This window comes from Pan paniscus, chromosome 5 (genome assembly GCF_029289425.2).
Source record: "Pan paniscus chromosome 5, NHGRI_mPanPan1-v2.0_pri, whole genome shotgun sequence".
NCBI classification, from domain to species: domain Eukaryota; kingdom Metazoa; phylum Chordata; class Mammalia; order Primates; family Hominidae; genus Pan; species Pan paniscus.
The window spans coordinates 153,419,547-153,442,481 of NC_073254.2; the positions used below are offsets into that span (position 1 = coordinate 153,419,547).

Here is a 22,935-nt window from a genome sequence, read left to right on the forward strand (position 1 = left end):
ATATTGACTTTAGTAACCTGAAAACTATTCAAAATGTTTTATTTCAGGGATATGCATTCCTGATTGTGATTTCATGGTGTGAATAAAATAAAGTCACTTAAATTGATAGAAACAGTCTGAGCTCTGGCATCAGATAAACATGAGTTCAAGTTCTGGTGCTGCTACTTCCTATCTGTGTAACCTTGGGACTGCTGTGTATCCTCTCTGAGCCTCAATTTCTTCATCTGTAAAATGTGGAAAATAATATGTATATTAATACGTTATTTTAAAGATTAAAGGTAATAATATATATATGAAAAACCAAACACAGAATGTGTCATACTGTAATAGTCCATTTTCATACTGCTGTAAAGAACTGCCCAAGACTGGGTAATTTATAGAGGAAAGAGGCTTAATTGACTTACAGTTCCGCATGGCTGGGGAGGCTTCAGGAAACTTATAATTATGGCAAAAGGTGACCGAGAAGCAAGGCATCTTCTTCCCAAGGTAGCAGGGAGGAGAATGAACACAGGAGGAACTACCAAACACTTATGACACCATCAGATCTTGTGAGAACTCACTCACTATCTTGAGAATAGCATGGGGGAGACCGCCCCCATGACTTGATTACCTCTACCTTGTCTCTCCCTTGACATGTGGGGATTATGAGGATTACAGGGATTACAATTCAAGATGAGATTTGGGTGGGGACACAAAGCCTAAACCATATCACATACAATATATACACAGTAAAAACTGATACCCATTAATCATTTTCTGTTGCTTAAACCTAAGGTAAAATTTATAGATTTTACATTCTGTATAAATTGGAATTAAAAAGAATCTGAAGTGTCACAATTAAATTAATCACAAAACATATAAAAGGAAATACAGGAATATTTTTGCTGTATTCTTAGTAGCCATAGTGTATCTCTGTTCTCTGAAGACTTTTAGTTGCAAGAAACATTGACCTACCTAAATGAATTCAAGCATAAGTAACTAAATTGTAAATATCTAGATAATTGCATTTCGGTTTCCTGTGGACTGGAATGTAAAATGCCAAGGCTATTTTTATTTTGAGGTTTTTGTTTTTCAGGGGTAACATTTTCTGTTTCTTCTCTGTTCCTTTCTATGGTGTGTGCTTCATCCTTTTATTCCTGACTGGTGTTCCTTCTTTGCTCATCTTGTATGTGGTCCAGATTGGCTATGAGCCCCTACACTACTTTGTGGCTTCAGTGATATCATTAAGCAGATACCTCCCCCAGGATCCCTTATTCGAATTCATCAAAACCCAGCTAAGAATTTCTGATGACATTTTCTAGAATCTTTAAGTTTACATTAATTTCTATCTGTTCCACTTTATGGATGCTTACTGTACTTTAATTTTCTATTCACAGGACGCTGCTTTGTCATTTAGATGGTAAACTCCTTGAGGGTAGGGCCATGTTTTCTTCACTCAGCAATCCTAACACCTGTGACAGTGCTTTACATGTAGTAAGCAACCATTAATTTGTTTGATCATTTAAATTAAAAGTCTTGGCCGGGTGCAGTGGCTCATGCCTGTAATCCCAGCACTTTGGGAGGCCGAGGTGGGCGGATCACGAGGTCAGGAGATTGAGATCATCCTGGCTAACACAGTGAAATCCCGTCTCTACTAAAAATACAAAAAATTAGCCGGGCGTGGTGGCAGCCACCTGTAGTCCCAGCTACTCGGGAGGCTGAGGCAGGAGAATGGTGTGAACCCAGGAGACAGAGCTTGCAGTGAGCCAAGATGGCACCACTGTACTACTGGACTCCAGCCTGGGTGACAAAGCGAGACTCCGTCTCAAAAAAAAAAAAAAAAAAAAAGAGTCTTTGGGTTGGGCGAGTCTAGTAGAAGATAATGACTTTACTACCATTTAGCATTGACTGTAAATAAGTCTGTTATCGGGATGTGCTACAGATACTACTTGGTACTGTTTTTGAGCTCATCTTTGTTCTTGGATTTCACATCTCTTTTTCTTCTGTTTGTTCCATGATTGGCAAATCTTCTGATTCCTGACTGCCATTTAAACTCATTTATCCCAGTTTTTCACACTTAAATTCACCTTGTCACACTCACATGCTTGATTTCACAGCTGTTTCTAAGATGGTTATGGCTTACACACCATTTCACTCATTCATTTATTACTGAAATGTTTCTTGAGAAACTGCTTTTCTTGAGAAACTACTTTTTCAGGCAGCTTTGCAGGCAATAAGGATATAGCACTGATTCACTGGAATGAAATAATACAAATTAAAATCAGCAAAGGAAAAAGGCATATGGGGCAGAGTTCAGGAGAAACCGGAGTTTATTTCCAGTTGTCTTCTGTCCAGAGTTGTACAAATAGCACTTATTTGTCCCTACAACAATGTGCGACAGTACATGCAGAGCGTTGCCAATGGTGGATGCTCATCCAAGCCTTAGTGCCCAGGGGTCACTATTATTGGAGGTCAGTTATATAAACATGTCTGACCACCCATGTGGCTGACCTTCATTACTGTTTTTAGCCCCGTCATAAGTCAGACTGATTCTGCGTGGCTCAAAGCCCCCACCAGGAATCACATTGTTAGCATCATTGTTAGCATAGAGTATCTGGTGTGGCCCAAGGCTCCAGCTAAACACAGGTACTCTAATAAGTTAAGATATTCCAAGGGCTTAAAGGTTATCTCCCAGGAATTGGTCAAGGGACAGACCTTTCTTTTGAATGTGCAGGGTTTGGATGATACACTTTTTACTGCACAAGGGCTAACCTCACTTATTTTCTTTCTTCTCTCAAGGACCAAGCCCTGCGCCATCTAAACAATTGTTTCCAACGTTGTTTCCTCAGTTTTAGTTTTATAGTGGCAATATTAGGTCCCAGTTACTCTATCATAGACAGGAATTATAGTCAAGTAATTTGAAAAACTCTTTATAAAATGTTATTTCCTTCTTATTACTTCCTTTCTATGCTTTTGAATATATTCTATAATGTGCCTATATAAAAATGTACATAATTCATTAGCACATATAAATGACACCTAAATAAATATGTACACATATTTGAGGTGCTTACTTTTTTTATTCAATTAACAATCTAGTAGTTTGGAAGCTACTGAGTTTGACAGCTGTTTATTTGCATCTTTAATAGGAAGGGCACTTCAGGAGTTAACAAAGATAAATGAAAAAGAATCTTGTTATCACACATCCTGTGGCAGCTTCTTTTTTTTCATTTGTTTTCTAGAAGAACGTGTACACAAACGACAATAAGTTAAGACAGAGTGTGAAAAGTGCTGCAGAGGAAGGTAAAAATAATATAACAAAAATATGACAGTATGACCAGGTCACTTCTGGTTTTGAGGACCAGAAAAAGGTGTTTGGAGAAAGTAGCATTTCTGAGGTATTTAAACATTGATTAAGATGGTTTTCAGGAGCTATCAGACAAGAAAGATGCTGTACAAGCTAAAATTGTGAAGGGGAAATTGTGACAATAGTACAATAATCATTTCTGATACAAGAAACTGTATACTAGGTGATTACTTGAAGATAAAGCTGAATGGAGAGTTGTGAATGTCTGGGTAAGGCATTGGGACAGGATAGTACTGATTATATTTGTAAAGAGAAGACATATAATAAGAGCTAAGTTTGGATTTCTCAGAAATCAGATATAACTTTATTTTTGTTCCCCTCTATGCATTTCTTATGATTGGCTTTAATAAAGCATTCTGTTATTTTCAGAATTTGACTGATGTGTTTAGCTGTGGTTTTTCTTTTTCCTATTTGATGTTTGTGGTGCTGTAAGGCTCTGGGGTTGATGTTTTTCATCAGATTTGGGGAAATTTTGACCATTACTTATTCCAATATTATTCTGTATCATTCTCTTTCTCCTGTTTTTTTGATAATATTACACAGGTTACTTATACTCAATTAAGTTTCCACTCCCACTTTTTTCCTCTGTGCTTCAGTTTGGATAATTTGCATTGGCCCAGCTTCAGATATCCTGGTCCTTTCTTTTGCAATGTCCAATATGCTGTTAAGTCCACTCAAATAATACTTATGTAATATATTGTTATTTTCATTCTAGAAATTTTATTTAGTTCTTTTTTAAGAGTTTCCTTTTCTTCTCCCTATGCAATATAGAGATACATACTGTTATAAATAAAGCTTCAATGCTGCAAAAGAAATGGCACTCGAATATAAAATTTTCTTTTTAATTCTCAGCAAGGCAACATACTTCTATAGAAGGGTGCGCACTTACAGATAGAGCAATGGTGAGTGCACACCTGGACAACAGAGGGAAAGGGGTTCTTACCCCTGAGGCACATAGCCCCTGCTGCCCTGTCTTTCCCCTATTGGCTACGGTGAGATGGCTAAACTAATTCTGATTGGCTAATTTAAAGAGAATGACAGGGTGAGTGGTCTGGTGGAAAAAAATGGTTATGCAGGGTGGAGAATGAGTCAGGGCGGAGCAGGTAGTAGGTAATCGGAATGAGTTGGGATGAAGCAGGTAATCAGAATGAGCCAGGGTGAAGCAGGTAATTGGAATGAGTCAGGGTGGAGCAGGTAATAAGAATGAGTCAGGGTGGAACAGGTAATTGAAAAGGGTTGCTTTATGAGGAAGTTAAGTTTAAAAGTAGAAGGCAAAGAATTGGACATACTGACATATTGATTCTTTGAAAAGAAATTTAGAACTCATATCTAACAATACATATATTTTTATATATATGTTATATACGTATATGTATTGATCTATATATGACAGATGTATATATGGTAGATATGTATATATTAATACCTATATATGGCATATAAATATTTATATACCTTTTGTGTGTATCTTTTCCTATAAGTTACTTAATATATTCACATTAGTTTTAAAATCCTTATCTGCTAGTTTCAACACTTGGGTCATAAACAGGTCTGCTTTTATTTACTGTGTTTTCTGTCCACTAGGAGTCATATTTTTCTGCTTTTTGTTAGGTCACAAAATATTTATAATGTTCTGAACATTATATACAATAAATCAATAGCGATTGAAGCATAGTATTTCTTTTGTGTTTTATTTCCCCAAAAAGTGGTAGTTCTTTCCTCTGGCAGTGAAGGTGAGGATCTGTTCACTGAGACCCTTCCTAGAGTTGAGCTTAACTGGAGCTAGACTATGATTAGCCCAACTTCCATCCCTCTGAAAAATCACTGCTTTTATATTTCAACATTTGAACTGGAGAGGCATTGACTGAAGTTATAATTTTTTAGGGTTTTTTTAAGTTAATATTTTTATTTAGTACTGGCAAGGTCCTTATACATGTAACTTTGGTAAATTCACTCATTAGTTCTAGTAGTTTGGGGGTTTGGGGTATGAATTTCCCAGAATTTTCTCTATAAACAATTAAATCATTTGTGAATTAAAGTTTTTTCTTTCTAAACTTTGCTTATTTTATTTATCTTTGTCTTGTACTGGCTAAGATTGCTAGTAGAATATTGTGGTGAAGTAGGAAAAGCAGATGTCTTTGGCTTGCTACCGAAATAATTCATTATTTCATCACCGAATATGATATAAGCTATAGACTTTTCAAGAGTGCTTTTATCAGACAGAGGAAAAATACTTCTTTTCTTAGTTTGCCAAGAATTTGTATCATGAATGGATGGTGAATATTGTCAAAATTTTTTTGCACTCATGGAAATAATATTATGTTAATATATTGAATTACATTGATTTCCACATGTGAAATCAGCTTTACATTACTGGCATAAAGCGCACTTGGTCATGATTTTTTTCTATTGCTGGGTTTGATTTGAGAATATTTTGTTAAATATTTTCTCATCTATGTTTATAAGAAATATATATCCATATTTTCTTTTCTTAAAATTGTTCCTTTCTGGTTTTGGGGTCAGGGTAATTCTGGTCTCCTACCATGGAATGAAAAGTGTTTCCTTCTATTTTTTCTGAAAGAATTTATAAAAAAAATTGTTACTAAAAAAAATTTTTTTTAAATAACAGTAGGAAAAAAAAAGCTTGCTAGTGTTTATTAATTGAACCATATGGCCCTGGAGGTTTTTTGATAAACATTTAATTATAAATTAAGTTTTTTAATCAATGCAGGACTATTTAGATTTTCTATTTTAATTGGATCAAGTTTTATAAATGTGTCTTTCAGGAAATTCACTGATTTTGTGTGTCTTTGAATTAATTGGCATAATATAGTTTATAATACTTCCTTATTACCCTTTTAAAATCATTGGTATCTCTCATGATCATCTTTTGGATTTGTAAATTTTCTCTATTGTTCACAGATTTTGTTTCAATTATTTCTACTCTTTATTGTTTCCTTCTACTTACCTTTTGTTTAATTTCCTTTTCTTCCTCTAGTTTCTTAAAGTGGAAACTTAGGTCACAGATTTTAAATCCTTCTTCTTTTCTAATATAACCATTTAAAGGTATAAACTTCTCATTAATCACTACTTTATTTACATACCACAGTTTGATTTGATCTTTTCATTATCATTTTGTTCTAAATATTTATTATATTTACTTGTGGTTTTTTTTCCTTTGGTTCACAAATTATTTAGAAGTGTAGTGTTTAATTTTCAAATGTTGGGGATTTTTTATATGTCTTATTACCATTGCTTTCTAAATTAATTCATTGTGGTCAGATACCATACCCTGTGAAATTTCAACTTTAAAATCTATCGATATTTACTTTATAGCCCAGCTATAGCCCAGGTCTGTCCTCTTGATAGATGTTCCATGTGCACTTGAAAATAGTGTGCATTTTATAATTATTGGGTATTAGTGTCCTGAAACTGTCAATTAGGTCACATTGGTGATAACGTTTTCCAAATCTTACGTGTATATTTTTTAAAATTTATTTTTGTCTACTTTTCTTCTCTTGGTTACTGTGAAAACTGTGTCATAAAAGCTCCAACTATGATCATAGACTTATCTGTTTCTTCCTTTAATTCTTTCAGTTTTTGCTTCATGTATTCTGTATCTCTGCTTGTAGGCACATGTTATGTCTTCTTGAGTAATTTATTGTTTTTCATCATTTTCCAATTCCTTTCTTTATATTTGCTAATAGTCTTCATCTTGAGGCCTATTTTGTGTGATGTAATATTAGCTTGACCATCTTTTTTATGTTAATTATCTGCGTGGTATATCATTTTCCATTCTTTGACCCTCCACCTATTTGGGCCTTACCACTTTTCAGGTTCCCAGGATGCAGATGCTGAGATATTTCCTGCAGGAGTTTATTTGGGTTGTGCTGTCAGTATTAGTTCCTTTTGAGGGGCATGAAGGAAGCAGGGCTGGATTCAGAGACGTTGATCTGTAGCGCAGTTGCAGCAAAGGTCTCAGCTAGCCTTATGAGAGGCCCTAGACTATGGTGACCCTTAGGGTAAGAGGGAATAGTCATTTTACCCCTCCATTGACCTGTCAGTAGATGAGGGCTGCCCTCAGAAAGAGTGTGCTCTTGGGCACAGTGACCCCGTTTAGTTGAGGGCAAGTTTTGGAAAGGAACTCAGTAGAAAACTACCAGTTGGTAACACTCTCAGCAGCTGTGGGAATGAGTTCTTCAGGATGTCTGGGCAGCGTACTAAAGTAGCACAGTATGCTGATATTTAAAGTGCTTCTCTCATAGATCCCCCATAATTAGGTCTTGGTTGTATAATCTAACCTGACCATAGTCAGCTTTTTATTGGAGTGTTTAGTCCATTGATATTTAGTGTAATCGTCAATGTGTTTGAGTTTGAGTGTGCCATCTTGCTTTGTATTTTCCATTTTTCACATATATTCTTTGTTTACTTCCCTTTTTTTTGGCTTCTTGGGGTTAATCGAATTCTTTAAAATGCTGCTTTAATCGTTCTGTTGGGTTTTTGTTATACCTGATGGTGTTTTTCTTAACATTTAATGCTAGGGATTACTCCATGTACCCTAAACTTAACCTCTTATCCAAGTTTAATATAACACCTCATGCCAAATGAAAGAACCTTGAAAAATATAATTTCACCCCACTTCTTGCTGTTGTTGTCACATATTATATAAGTCCCTGTATACAATGCAATTATTTTTGCTTCAATAGGCTGTCTTTCGTGAATTAAGAGAAAAATAAAAGATAATCTTTTATATTTACCTATATATTTACATTTATGTTATTCTTAATTCTTTCCTGTAGGTCTGAGTTTTCCTCTGTTATCTTTTCTTTGAGCTGAAGGTCTTCCTTTAGTATTTGTTATAGTTCAGGTTGTTGGTGAGAAATTCTCTCAACTTTTATTGATCTTTATGTTTCTTTCTTCCATGAAAGCATGTGTAGCTTCTTTGGGCTACTGCACAGTTCTTTTTCCTAGTTTCCTTTTCTTTTTCTTTTTCTTTCTTTTGAGACAGTCTCGCTCTGTCGCTCAGGCTGGAGTGCAGTGGCGCAATCTCCACTTACTGCAAGCTCCGCATCCCAGGTTCACACCATTCTCCTGCCTCAGCCTCCGGAGTAGCTGGGACTACAGGCGCCCGCCACCAAGCCCAGCTGATTTTTTTTGTATTTGTAGTAGAGACGGGGTTTCACCGTGTTAGCCAGGATGGTCTCGATCTCCTGACCTCGTGATCCGCTTGCCTCGGCCTCCCAAAGTGCTGGGATTACAGGCGTGAGCCACCGCGCCCAGCCTCTAGTTTCCTTTTCAAAAGATGGTCAGCCCTTCAAGAATCCCAATTTTATTTTATCCCAATTGTAGCACAATCTCTGGAGCAAACTTAAGTCAAAGTCCTATTCCTGAATGCATACTAAAAGTGTTACAAAACCAGCTGTCAGGACTTGGGCTCATATTTTGACTCCCTGGGTCAACAAGGTCAGCTGGAAGCTTCTGCTTGATTTTGAGTTCACACTTTATTTCTAGCTACTGATTTCTTCCATATTGGTGGCAGGGGATGCCAAATTTAGGTAATTAAACATTTTCAGCTCTCTAGTGTGTAGCTAAGGTGATCAGTTGAGGAGGGTGGGTATGCATATCAGCTTAAATTGCCAAGATGACAGGATCTGCATTTTTTCTTACAGTATTATATGGAACAGTCATAGGATTGTTTTTTGTTATTTTTATATGTCAGTACAGTAATAACATAATATGTTTATTTTTGTGTTAGTAATAACATGTTTTCCATATTATGTTATAATATGTTATAATAATGTGTTATGTTATTACAAGCAGGTTATGAGGCTTAACTTACTAGGGAAGCTTTTCTTATTTATTTATGCATTTGTTTGTATGTTTGTTTCTCATGAACTGGCATGTTCATCTGGTTGACTAAGTCTTAGATACTGGTTTTAATTATTACTGTGAGATAACGTGGTCAATAGAATAATATTTGTAATCTATTAAAAAATAACTGCTGCAATTTCAACTTTTCTCCGCTGCTTACTGCTCTACCAGGTCTATGGAAATGCAGGACCTAGCAAGTCCTCATACTCTTGTTGGAGGTGGTGATACTCCAGGTAGCTCCAAACTGGAAAAATCTAATCTCAGCAGCACATCAGTTACTACAAATGGGACAGGAGGTAAGTGTACTACCCTGAAGATACCCAGAATCATATTTCAATGTTTGCTTTAATTTTACTTCTTAGGGATCTGCTAATAAATAAATATCTTATTATCAATAACACAAATCAGCATTATATCCAAGGTATATATAATTATTGATTGTTTTGATGATTTTCTTGAAATTTTTGCTCCTTCTGTATAGCTGGGAACATTCACAGAGAATAGATAGCATTGAGCAACATTTCAAGGGCCTTGAGCAAGGCTTTCTTTTTGTATTTGCCCTTGTAAATATTCCACAAACTTTAGAAATTGAGGTCAAAGGATTTCCACCCTGGTATTAGCAAAAATGTCTGTGTGTGTGTGTACACACTTACTACTTTTTGGTTTTATTTTGAATTATAAACATTTTTCTTAAAAATGTTTCTTCTTAAAAGTGCTTTTTTAAAAAAACACATGGTTTTGAAAATACAAAAATACTCATATCTGCTGCATTTTCTTTTCAAAGAGAATAACACTTAACATTTATTTTAAAAGGAATTGCATTTTTTTCAGGTAATTTCTCATTCTATTAGCCCATAATTATGCCACAGCATATGACAATAATAATAGCTATTACTTCAGATATTCTGCTTTATTATTTTTATAAAATGTATTCAACTTGTCAGAAAATATGGTCCAATTTTTATATCAGAATGTGTGTTTATAGAGATTATGTATGCACTTATATATAGACTGTATTTTAAATTATTCACAATTTGAAATTTTGTAGATCCATCTAGCCAATAAATTTAGAATTATATGACATTTAATTTAGATATTAGCATTTGCCACATCATATTTTCTTTTAAATTTTAAATAAATATCTGTGAAATTGATACACCTCTTCCCATTTATTTTAGAATAACGATGCAATCTAAAGTTTTCTTTGTAAGGTTGTGTGCATTGCAACTTACCTGTATTTAATAATGTTTTACACCAATTCCCTTGTAGATTAACATTTTCCTTGTTTATGATGTTTATTTGTCTCTAAACATGCATCTGTAATTTCAGCTAATTAATTATGCAATTGCAAATGTATAGAATATTTAGTGATGAAAACTAGAGTAAGGTACATTTAAACCTTAAATTGGGTACAAATAATAAAATTTAAAAACTCAAGCACTCTAGGAACAGACTGGTGAAGTTCACTAATCATCATATGTATATATTTGACTGAACTAAAACAGACCTCCTGATAAACTAAAATGTTGAAGTCATACAGTGCAGTTATAATTTTGGCTAAAAGGTCAGAAACCAGTGCAAGCATTGAAGATTATTCATATCCACTCAGCAAGCATTCAGACAATGAACTTTTATACTGTTCCTGTTCTCAGGGGAAAACATGACTGTTTTAAACACAGCAGACTGGTTGCTGAGTTGCAACACCCCCTCTTCTGCAACAAGTATGAGAGATGCTGGTACACTGCATGTGTTTGGGTGTGTGGATTTGCCCCTCTGGATTGCTGTCTGTTGCTATGTCTATGTTTGCATCTCTTTTCTGTGTTCAGTACTTAAAAAGGAAAAATGAACATGCCTTTTAGTTGTTTATTGACAGCAGTTGGTTATGATTTCTTATCAATCTGTATTCTTAGATTTTTTTAGGTCAGTAGTGTTCTTTTCTTAAATTTTTCATAATTTCACCTAAATGATGCATATATTGGTTTTCTAACTATTTATCAGTTTATTACATGATTAATTTTGCCCAACAACTGCCATGTCAAACAGCAATTGAAGCAGAGTGGCCACGCATGCAAACTTAATCACCTTCATAACCCACAGACTTTCATAATTTAAATTAAATTCTTAATTAAGGAAAGATATTTGCTACTCTACAGACTTTGAGAAATATTCCAAAGTATATAAGGTAACATTAATAATCAATATCCCCTCACCTTAAAAATTATCAGTAATGAAAGCTATACATTTAAAACTAGAAATTAATATTGGCTTTTAAATTTTTTTGAACTATGGATATTAACTGCATTCATACCTACACACATATAAACAAACTTTCTCCTAAATCAAATTGTAATATCCTAAAAAAAATCAATTAGAACAAAGCCATCACATTTTTGTGGCACCACCCAGTTGTAGAATCAAAAAGGAGCTCATGCCTCTTGGAAATGTGCATCACAAACAAGCAGTTAGAATAGGCACAGTTTGCCTGGACCTTGCTCTGTCTCTGATGAAATTAGAATATATGATCAGTGAAGAAAAACTACTTCAATATGCTCATTATTTGTATTTGTATAGTTTTAGTTTTAATGCTTTTCAATTTTATACTTAAATATACTTTTCATACTTAAAATTATGTTGCTAGAATTTAGATACTCTTAATTCTATAGCAGGGTCTTTTTCTCTAAAGGGCTAGATAGTAAGTATTTTTGGCTTTGTAGGCCACATGTCTGTGTTTCAGCTGCTCAGCTCTGCCATCATAGTGCAAAAGCAACATAGAAAATATGTAAATGAATAAGCATGGCTATGGTCCAATAAAACTTCATGGGCCCTAAAATTTAAATTTCATATAATTTTCATGTGTCATGAAATATTGTAATTTTGACAACGTTTTAAACATTTAATATGTAAAAAAATGTTCTTAGCTTACTGGCTGTGGTCTGTTCTCAAATAGTGTTTAACACAAGCAACATTATAATAGTGAATATGTGCAATAAATAGTAATTTACCTCTGATCTCAACCAGAAACATTTTTCTAAGTGGTAAGCATCAGGCTTTCCTGGTTCTTAATGTCAGTGTTAAAACTCGTGAGTCCATGGGAGAAGAACAAGGAGTTGTGCGTCAGGGCCACTGTGGATCTGGATCTTAGCACTACACTTACTGGCTGTGTCACCTTGAACAAGTTACTTAAGCTCTCTGAGCTTCAATTCCTTTCTATAAAAGGATGATAATAATACTTCTCGGCAAGACTTTTGTCTTAGATAATGTATATAAATTGCTTAACAATAAATATCAGTATATCTTCCTTTCTTTAATTAGTAATGCAATAATAGGCAACAGCTTTTTAAGGAAAATGAAAATATGCATTGTGTTAACAGACTCCATTTGGTCAGATAAATTTAGTTGCATTTAGAAATGTGTAAACTGGGCTAAAGAAAGCAAACTTTTGGTAACAAAATGTTAGATAAACTTTGATTATTAATAATGTAGTCCTGGTAGCATATTATATGAAACTTTTAATGAATTTCAATGACTTTTTTTTTTTTGAAACGGAGTCTCGCTCTGTCACCCAGGCTGGAGTGCAGTGGCGCGATCTCCGCTCACTGCAAGCTCCGCCTCCCGGGTTCACGCCATTCTCCTGCCTCAGCCTCCCGAGTAGCTGGGACTACAGGCACCCGCCACAACACCCAGCTAATTTTTTGTATTTTTAGTAGAGATGGGGTTTCACCGTGTTAGCCAGGGCGGTCTCGATTTCCTGACTTCGTGATCGGCCCGCCTCAGCCTCCCGAAGTGCTGGGATTACAGGCCTGAGCCACCGTGCCCGGCCGAATTTCAATGACTTTTTATGGTGGGTGTTGGTGACACAGACTAAGCATTTGTTGCATGATCTCTTCTGTTAAGAATAAACTATTTTATTTTCAATTCTTGGTTTTTATTGTTGGAATTTTATCACCTCATAAATAATTTTATCACTTCATAAAATTATAACAAAACAAAAGGCAAAAGAAAAGAACTAATTTAATAGCTTTTCAAGATCATTCCAATAACTCGAGATGTTCAAAAAGATTCTTTATTTATTTATTTAAGACGGAGTCTCACTCTGTCTACCAGGCTGGAGTGCAGTGGTGCCATCTCGGCTCACCACAACTTCCACCTCCCAGGTTCAAGTGATTCTCCTGCCTCAGTCTCCTGAGTAGCTGGGACTACAGACACACGCCACCACGCCCATCAGGCTAATTTTTGTACTTTACTTAGTAGAGGCTGGGTTTCACCACGTTGGCCAGGCTGGTCCTGAACTCCTCACCTCAGGTGATCTGACTACCTAGGCCTCCCAAAGTGTCGGGATTACAGGCGTGGGCCACTACACCCAGCCTAATTTTTTTTAATTGATATAAGTAGATAGTATCACCTTTAGATTTTATCCTACTACATTGGTGCTCTTTAAGTATGTTGCAATATTCTTGAAAGTAATTTAATGTGTTTCACTACCTTAATCCTAATTATATAATTACATCTGCAGATTTATATGGAACATAGATTTTCCTTTGAAATTGTTAGCATTTGTAAAATTATTAAAGTGTAAAATATAGAGATAGCATAAATGCAAGCATACCTTAGCAAATAAAGCAGAGGTCAGGCCTTGTGGGCTGTCTGCTCTCTGTTGTCGCTATTTAGCTCTGCTATTGTTGCACAAAAGCAGCCATATACAATACCTACACAAATTAACGTGATTGTATTTAAATAATTTGACTTATGAACACTGAAATTTGAATTTCATTAAAATGTTCATGTCACAAAATATTCTCCTTTTGATATTTTTCAGCCACTTAAAAAGGTAAAAACCATTCTTAGCTTAAAACCATACAGAAACAGGCCATGGGTCAGATTTGGCCCAACTCCTGATATAGATCTATATGTGTATACATAAGTTATGTTGTACATATAAGAATGCATGCCAATTATATGAAAATTTACTTCCAGATATAGGTAATTCCAGATTCTAATTTGCTGAATGGTGTCAGGATTCATGATGAACTACACTTCATATACAAAAATACTTATATCTATTGGGAGGGCTAGGGCAGTATCTAAAAGAGTAAATTTTCACTTTCTCACTTAATTGAAATGTATCAAGTTCCTATTATATGCCAAGTTCTGTGCCAGGAAATGGGAACCCAGTGACCTAAAGAACACAATACCAGCCATCCAGGAACCAAAAGTCTAGCAGAGGGAGGCAGACATGAAAATAATGAATGCCATAATGTGTTCAAGGTGGATGAACAGTGGAGGGAGGGAATATTTGATTCTACATGGAGATTAAGAAACAACTTCAAAGAAAAGGTTTGGGGGAATAGAAATCAGACATTCTGATCAGCTTTAGTGTTTTTTTCTATATTTGAAATTGATATAGAAAAGAATCTTCTAGAATTTTTACTGTAGAGATGATTGACTCACATATAATGAATTAGTATTTGTGCAATAGAGCTACCTACTGCTGTGGGTCGGCTCTTTTGTAGATTTTTTTTTAGAATAAAAGTCATAAATGGCTTCATCAAATTATTTTACAAAATTAAATAGTTAGGAATGAAAGACACTTGGTAATCATAGGTTTTTGAATGAATATATTGATCCAAACAAGCATAAATCATAGGCTATACTGATTATTAAAACCAGTAGGCAATACTTTTACTGCTTCCCTGCAGTGTTATAAATTGTAACTTTCCTGATCTAACTCTTTCTGAAATTCTTTGTAGAAACTAAGCTGTCGAAAGCCTCTATATGTGATTTTTGTGGTTCAGAAAGAAGTGTATGTGGAATTACATATACGTAGTTTTTTAAATGGACACCTTAAACTGGTGCACACACACCTTAATCTATGTTTAAACTACACTGATTTATGAAGATGAAATGTAAATGTAAATTATGTGGGTTACCTTTCGAGGATGAAGGCTGAATTGCAACATATGAATATGAACTTTGAGTTATGATAATAAAACAGACTTTCTCTAAAAGTAATTAATCGACATTAATGTTATACTTAACTTCTAAAGACAATTTAAGGGGACAAGAGTAAGACTGCTTTAAAAATAAGTGTATGGCAGTAGGGATGAAGGTTGGGATGTGAAGACAGGAAATCTGTGATTTAGTAGCCATTACTGGTACCTGACAATAATTATGTATGACCTTGATTTAGTCTATAGATAAGAATTATTTTTAAAGCTAAAAAAATGGAAAAGCCAATCATGTATGTTTATTTATTTTTACCATTTGACTCTATCAGAAACATCCAAATTGCAAGTAGCTAACTAGTGGGGAGGGGGACCTGACAGTACAAGGATTTCTTAACGGTTCTCGACAAAGTGCTATAGAAAGTAATTTTATGCCACTTTTAGCAAAACGAGCTCTGACTCACTTACTTTGAAGATATAGTATAATAATCCCACAAAACTCTTCAACCTAGGACATTAAAATATTGTTTCTTTTGAAATCAAAACATTTGGTGTGTAAGCTTGCATTTGGTTGAGAAATACGGTGCTTGTCTTCTATAAAAGGATTTTGCTTCCATTTTATTGCATGTAATGATTTTGGTTTGCTGTCCTGAAAATAAATTAAAAGCCCCATTTAAACTTCATGTTAATTTAAGAAAGACAAAATATAGCTTAAAATACATTTGAACAGTCAAGGAATAGGCACTGATAATTATTTGGAATAAGGATTTTTACAAGTTAGTAGTAATAAGACTAGATTTGTCTTACTAATGAACATTTTTCCAATAGTGTCTTGCATATATTTAATGAAAGTTTCCTGCCACTAGAAAAGTATATAGTAGGTGTAATTTAAAGTGCAGAAACAAAAGCAAGATAAAAGAAAAAAGAATACATTTCAAATATATTTGTAGCTTCAGTGAAAATAACGTTGTTTTCCAAGCTTTATCTATAATTATTATATAATGTTTACTTTATACTAGTTAACTATTATATAAATATCAAGATAATACTTCTTCGTATTCTAACATGTCTTAATAAATCAGCTAATAATATAAGGAGTGTCTATTCACTTCTCTATTTGAGCTTTCTACTGCTGAAAAAATAGTTGTTTATTATTACCTAATATTACTGCTTTTTATTTAGAAAAATCAAACCAAAATAACTTTGGGACTTACTTAGAGGTCAAGAGGTGCTTGTTGATGCTCACTTAGTATGAATGCAGCTTATTTTCTGTGACAGAATAAATGTTTTATTTCTACTTTTCCATTTTGTTCTACCCTTACTTGCATAGGAAAAACAATTTTACATTAACATGTACCACTTTCCCTCAAATGTTAGCATCCATTTTGTTGAATTATTTAAAATTCAGGCATTTTAGTAAAGCTAACACATCTTGCTTGTTACTCCTCTCTTCATATACTTTCTCAGGGATGGCTTTTCTCAGTAAAATGAACTTCCTTTGTCTATCTTTGACTAAAAGCAAACCTTTAAAATTTTAATGAGAGATGTTTCCAGTATAATGAATTAGACCAAAAACTCACTCTCTCCTTCTTCTTTCTCCTTTTGACCTCCCCAAACTTTCAAATTGAAGAGATTATAATCAAAATCAATACTAAGCTTTTGAAATTGGGTCTCAAAGTTGAAATTCAAAGTAACAAAACTAATCTCTTCGTGTCTGGCTTCTAGACCAGTTTCGTTAGACACAGCTCACATTCTGCCATCTCCATTCGCAAGTAAAATCTATATTACAATTAGTATAATAAAGCTACTTTTGCAAATATTGTTCGTAGATATAGATATGCATAAATAGGAATTTAGCTGCAAGTAGAAGTCAGAAGCTCTGATAAACTGTTTCTTAGTTTTGCTGAAGGCTTTGGGCCATGACTTTTTGTCATAAATGTTAGAAGTCAATTGTAAACATTGCGTGAGATGGAGTAGCCTTGATACCCATCTAGATTATACTCTGCATTATCTTCATACAGACAAAAGGAATTCTTGATTAGCTAGTGCTGCCTGAGAGGCAGTATGGTTTAAGAGTTTGGATTCTGAACACACACCACTTGGTCTCAAATTCTAGCTCTTACAAGCTTTGTGACTGGGGACGTTATTTAACCTTTTTGTGCCTCAGTTTCCTTATCTGAAAAATAAAGATGATGATATTATCTACTGACTGTTGAGAGGAGTAAATCAGTAGGTGTAAAGGACAAGAGAAGTGCCTGGAATGTATCAAGTTCATTTTAAGGGTGTGCTGTTACTGTTACCTAATTTCAAATTTGCTACTTCTTGATGTCTTTTAAAATATCCCATGAGGAAGAAATGGGAAACATGCCTTAGTATCCTATTCCAGTATTTTGCAGTTTTTATTTTCAATGAAGTATTTTTAATTATTCTATCTAGGAGATAACTGCATTCTCATCATGCTTTGGGCCTTTGAGAAGAGGCACTGTCATGAGCATAAGCTATTTTCGTACCTGAAGGCAGCCTGATATGGTGGAAAGATCCTGCATACTAGAGCTAAAAACCTGAGTTCAAATCTTAGCTCTACCGTCTCCTGCATTGGAACTTATGCAGGCTTTTCAGCCCCCCTGAACTTCAGTTTCCTTGTCTATAAAATGGGTATAGTGATTTGTATTAATTAGAGTTGTTTTAAGGATTAGCTAAATGTACATCATCTAGCACGTAGCAAGCTCTCAATAAGTATTAGTTTTATAGTAGTAAATATAAAGGTGATAAAATGATTTTATAATGATAGGTTTAGTTATTGATAAGCTATAACCATAATAGGGATTACTGTGCAAATTACTACTGAAAAGTAATAACCACCAATTCATTATTTATCATTATATAAATAATTAGACTACTCTTCAGATCATTGTTGCTCTTGAAAGATAAGTCAAACTTGAGTTTGCTTTTTTGCTAAGAAAAGTAATCCAAGTTTCTTTACTTTCTGTTTCCAACATTTACCTTTCTCCTCTGAATCTTCCAGCTGATCATGTCATTAATAAATAATGGATACTAAATTAACACAGAGCTCACTGAAGGTCTGGTTAATTCTGTTCATGTGGAAAAGAGCATAATCATTACCGCATGGTTTTCTATCAATTAATTTCTTTTCTAACAGAATAACATTACTGACTTGTGTGATTGGTGGGTACCCTATGACTGACTGTTCTTTTTTGCCCTTTGGCTAGTCTTCAGCTTTCTTCTTTATAATTTTCTGCTTGCTTCTAAGTTATTTAACTGTATCGTTCATTTCACTTATGACCAGGAAACATAAGAGGTGTTAAGTAGAAAATAGCTTAGTTTATTTCCTTGCTGCTATGATATATACAGTAAAGCCTTGCCAACAAAGGGAAAATATGGTGTGACCAAATGGGTAAAACTTTATTCTCACCCCCCATCACCCTTGTTGCATCTAATAATGATAATAATGTGTACTAGGCCACTTTGTTACCAAGCAAAGATTTTGCCAAAATACACCATTACCACGTAGAAATAACATATTAAAATGAGTTTTCAAAAGGTGTACTTGCTGTTGTAGAAGTCATCTCTTTTTCTACGCTTATCTCTAAACATATTAAAAATTGTTATGCCATTAAAGTATGAAGCCCAACACCTTATAGCTCATGAGTCTTTTTTAGAGCTTCATTGAGTGCTTCATTTTTCATTCATCGTGTGAATGAGCCCATGGTTTCTATAGTTTTATATGTCTCCATTGTATTATTATGCAAACTTTAAAAATATCTTCCTGGGAAAAATAAAATATAAGCTAGTGAATTTCTTTGGTATAATTTTAATTAAATGTGCTGAAGACTGATGATGATTCCTTCTTTCCTATTGACTATATGAGAGTGTGTTTAGGTGAATTAAAAATACAAATATGTGTACTGCTGTTTCACTTTTTAAGGCTGACTGCCTTTAAAAGCTGGATTTGAGAGAACTAGCTTGGCCAGAGGGTTTTAGATTAAATCCTCTAAATGCATGCCCGTTTAGAAGCTAAACTAACAAACTCTCTTCATCAACTTCTCAGGTTTTCTCTTGCATGCCCATGGTAGCTAGAAATATCACTAGTAGAATGGACAGAGTCTTTGACATAAATTTAGAAGTAAAACTCACATGTACTTATTCTTCTACGTAGTGTCTCTTCTTGCAGTCAAAACAGAGCCCTTGAACAGCAGTGAAACCACAACCACGACTGGAGATGGAGCGCTTGACACTTTTACTGGGTCAGGTAAAGCCTTTAGCTCGTGTGTCCTTACGTACACATGGGGGTGCATCCACATCCTCCTCCTTGGGAATAAGCAACATAAGCATCCAAGCTCTTAGAACTTTGATCCTTATAAAGTTAGAAACAAATTCTTATTTTTTGAGAACTAATAGTCATAGCAGTATGCATTGTTATAAATTATATTTAGAATAATTTTGCTTGATATTTTAGTTGACAGCAAAAGTCCCATGACTTTCTTATTATGGATAAGTAAACTTAACTTCCTTCAAAATTATGTTATACGATGTTTAATTAATTTAATAATTAAGTTGTAGTAGCTGACCTTGCTTCTTCAACTTACCCATTTGAATTACATAAAAACTGCCTTCTGTTTAACATTCGAGATGTAAAACTATCCATTTGATTCCTTCTAAATAACCTTGTTTCCTCTCTGGGTTTAAAAAACTCCTCCTGTGTAAGCAGCTGAGTGACAAGTATTAAAGGTTAATGGGCTGCAGGAGAGCACATGCTGGTTGCATTAGAACCCAGCCTCTGAGAGCGCTCGAGTGCTTCAAAGAGAACAATAGCATGTCTTTAAACATCAATCCCTTTAAAATATAAATACCTGATAACTCCCAGCTGGGCACAAAGGGCATGAATTAAGTAGACTTAATTAAATTTTTTTAAGTTACAATATTTCTTCGGCTTTTTATCTGGTGAAAGGATTTTTCTAACCTGAGGAGGATTGGGTACATCAGAAAGAAGAACATTAAACCTAGGAAAGTATTTGTGGTAATTGAATCTCGGTTCTGTTATTCTACTTTAATACATTTTACATTTATCCATCTGCTCATGTTATAAGGATTTTTTTCTCAGTATGTTTTGTGTAAAAATAGTTGAGATATGTCTTACAGTATTATGTCATTATAGCATATATTTGATTTTTACAGATGATTTAATTTCACTAGTTCACACCGATTAGAAGCAGTTGCCATATATTTACAGAAATATTAGTACTCCAAGAAAGAAATAATAGTACATAAACTTTGCACAGAGACTCATATGTACTAATCCACATCTTTTCTGGCAGTTTACCTGCCTCTCAGGAGATAGTTACCAGTTCAGTATTCTGTATTGCACACTTACCATAGCTTTTGTAAACTTTCTGCAAAATAAATCTATATGAACAAATTGTTAAGGAAAGGAATGGAGTTATTAACTTATTGCTGACCTACTTCAGTAGTATACTACAAGTTAATTGAAAGCTGAATGACAAAACTATAAAGTGTTAGCTCCAGAAGGAATTTCAGAGCTCTCTGATCCGTTTTGTAGACAAGAAAAGTTAAAAGTGGTTAAGGCCATACAGTCAAGGCCTCACAGCTGGTCAGTGGTATAAACGAATCTAAAACCATGTCCTTATGATCAGTCCCTGGGTCCTTTCTGTAATGCCCCATCAGAAAATAGATGGAAAAAGAAATAGGCATGAACAATCATCCTGTCTGAAATTCACTCATATTGTCTTTGTAGATATTTTCCCAAATTTTTAAAGAAGTATCTAGGGACGTGCTGTCCAGTAAGGTAGCCACCAGTCATATGTGGTTATTAAAATTTGATAAAATCTAAAATTTTGTTTTTTATTTTCATTTTCACAGCAATATTGCAGTAAGTATATTTTTATTAATTGATTTTGAAAATCATCAAGTACGACTAGAGGCGTTAAGTTCTCAATATTTTCAGCAACCAAAATTTAACTGAATTTTCAAGTTTAAACACATTTCAAGTGTTTAACAGCTGCATGTGGTTAGCAGCTACCATATTGGACAGCTCAGATACAGAACATTTCCAACACTGTGGAAAGTTTTATTCCACAGCAGTGATCCAGGGCAGGGATTATCAACATCAGCACTGTTAAAGACTTGGGCTAATTCTTTAGTGTGGGAAAGCTATCCTCTGCACTGTAAGATGTTTGGCTGCATCTATCCCAGAATGCCAGCAGCACTTCCCCAGATGCTTCTTTACTAAAGAAGCAACCAAAGATGTCTTACTAAAGACAACCAAAACTGTATCCAGACTGTTTAAGTGTCCCCTGGCAGGCAAAATTCTCACCCCCACCCACTTCTCATCCCATTGAGAGTCACCAATCTAAGATGGCACGATAATGAGAATGAAACCTTAAAATTGCTTTGACACTATCAGAGAAACTGACAATAGATATTAAACATGTATTTAAATTAATTTTCAGGGCATTTTGAAAACAAGCAGTTTTGCTTACTGTTGTATGCAGAAATGATGGAATGTAATGAGTGTTTTGGGTAATGTTTATGATTAATCAGATGACAGTGGGGAATAAAACGAAATTCTTTCAAGTTTGTACAAGATATTCCAGAAATCATTCTGGAAATGAGGCTTCCCTTTGTGGGAGCAGTCTTTACTTTGATCTGCAAAATTTCCACTCACTTTAATCCAATTTTGTTGTTCTTTTCAGTTATCTGCAAATTTCTGAATTAGAACAAAATGTATATATTTTAGTAAAGAAGCATAAACTTTCCTACGTGAACATCGTAGTTTTCTGAGCCAAAGATTTTCTGTTCTATTTAGAAAATGAACATATAGACGTTAATAGAAAATTGTAAAGGTTAGTTGAGGCTTTATAGTGTTGTGAGTACATTATTCTAATGATGTTTAGATTTATCATTAGAAGAAACATCCTATATATTCAGAATTGAGTTCATGTATATGAGTTTTTTCTGAAATGTGTAATTTTGGTCTATGTCTTATTTATAAAAGGTTACTATAATGAATATTTATCTTCATGATTCAGCGTCTCTTTGGAAAAGCCTTCTATTTCACAATATTGATAATAACTGATGAGTATAGCCCAAGTCTTGAGTGTACCAAGGAGAAATTCTGTAAAGAAGAGATGAAAGAATATTTAATCAAGCCTCATTTAACTATATTTCTGTTAGAGTATTTGGTATTGTTAATCGATAAATTAGAATGAATATCTTTGGAATAACACTACTATTATGAAGTGCACATTTAATGTCCATTGTGTAGTAGAACAAAGAGTCTGTTTTCATTAAGTTGATTTGAAAATTTAAAACGTTCTTTAAGTTTTGATAAATATGTAGAAAAGTAATAGTTTATTGGTCAATTTATTTTCAATGATACGTATCAAATTCAGTTAAATTCTGGTTGCTGAAAATATTTAGAAGTAACACCTTTAGTCAAATTTGATGATTTTCAAAATTGACTGATAATATTCTTAAAAATATACTTACTTCATTATCGCTATGAAAATGAAAATATTCTTTCCATATTCAGAGCTTATAGGCAAAATAGCATTTTAAACACATTAAATGATGCATGTTTGTGAAGCAGATCACAAGGGTTCTTGTGATATATATAGAAATATATCATGTTTCATAAAATAGTTAGCAACCTAAACCTATTTGTCACTTTTACAATTCTAAAAGTTTCGCTCCAGAATTATTATGAACAACTCAGAAAGGACATAGTACTTTGAAGTA

At 34.2% G+C, this 22,935-nt stretch overlaps 1 protein-coding gene and 1 long non-coding RNA gene across 13 annotated transcripts in view; one reads left to right on the forward strand and one right to left on the reverse strand.

The window, feature by feature from the left end:
- Positions 1-22,935, forward strand: part of EYA4 (EYA transcriptional coactivator and phosphatase 4) — a 289,717-nt gene that overhangs the window by 196,769 nt on the left and 70,013 nt on the right. For 6 of the 10 annotated variants that reach the window (XM_055114133.2, XM_055114129.2, XM_034962875.3 and 3 more), the window contains exon 4: positions 9,389-9,513. In XM_055114133.2, the coding sequence (XP_054970108.1) occupies positions 9,389-9,513 (125 nt within the window). Of the gene's footprint in view, positions 1-9,388; positions 9,514-19,336; positions 19,430-22,935 lie in introns of all 10 variants that reach the window. The other 4 variants (XM_034962872.3, XM_055114130.2, XM_057302596.2 and 1 more) reach the window with 1 other exon arrangement.
- LOC129398051 (uncharacterized) overlaps positions 1-22,935 on the reverse strand; it is a 152,522-nt gene that overhangs the window by 89,576 nt on the left and 40,011 nt on the right. For 2 of the 3 annotated variants that reach the window (XR_008625779.2, XR_008625780.2), the window contains 2 exons: positions 19,315-19,488; positions 14,771-15,808 (listed from right to left, as the gene is read on the reverse strand). This is a non-coding gene — a long non-coding RNA (uncharacterized LOC129398051). Of the gene's footprint in view, positions 1-14,770; positions 15,809-19,314; positions 19,489-22,935 lie in introns of those variants that run through there. The other variant, XR_008625781.2, reaches the window with a different exon arrangement.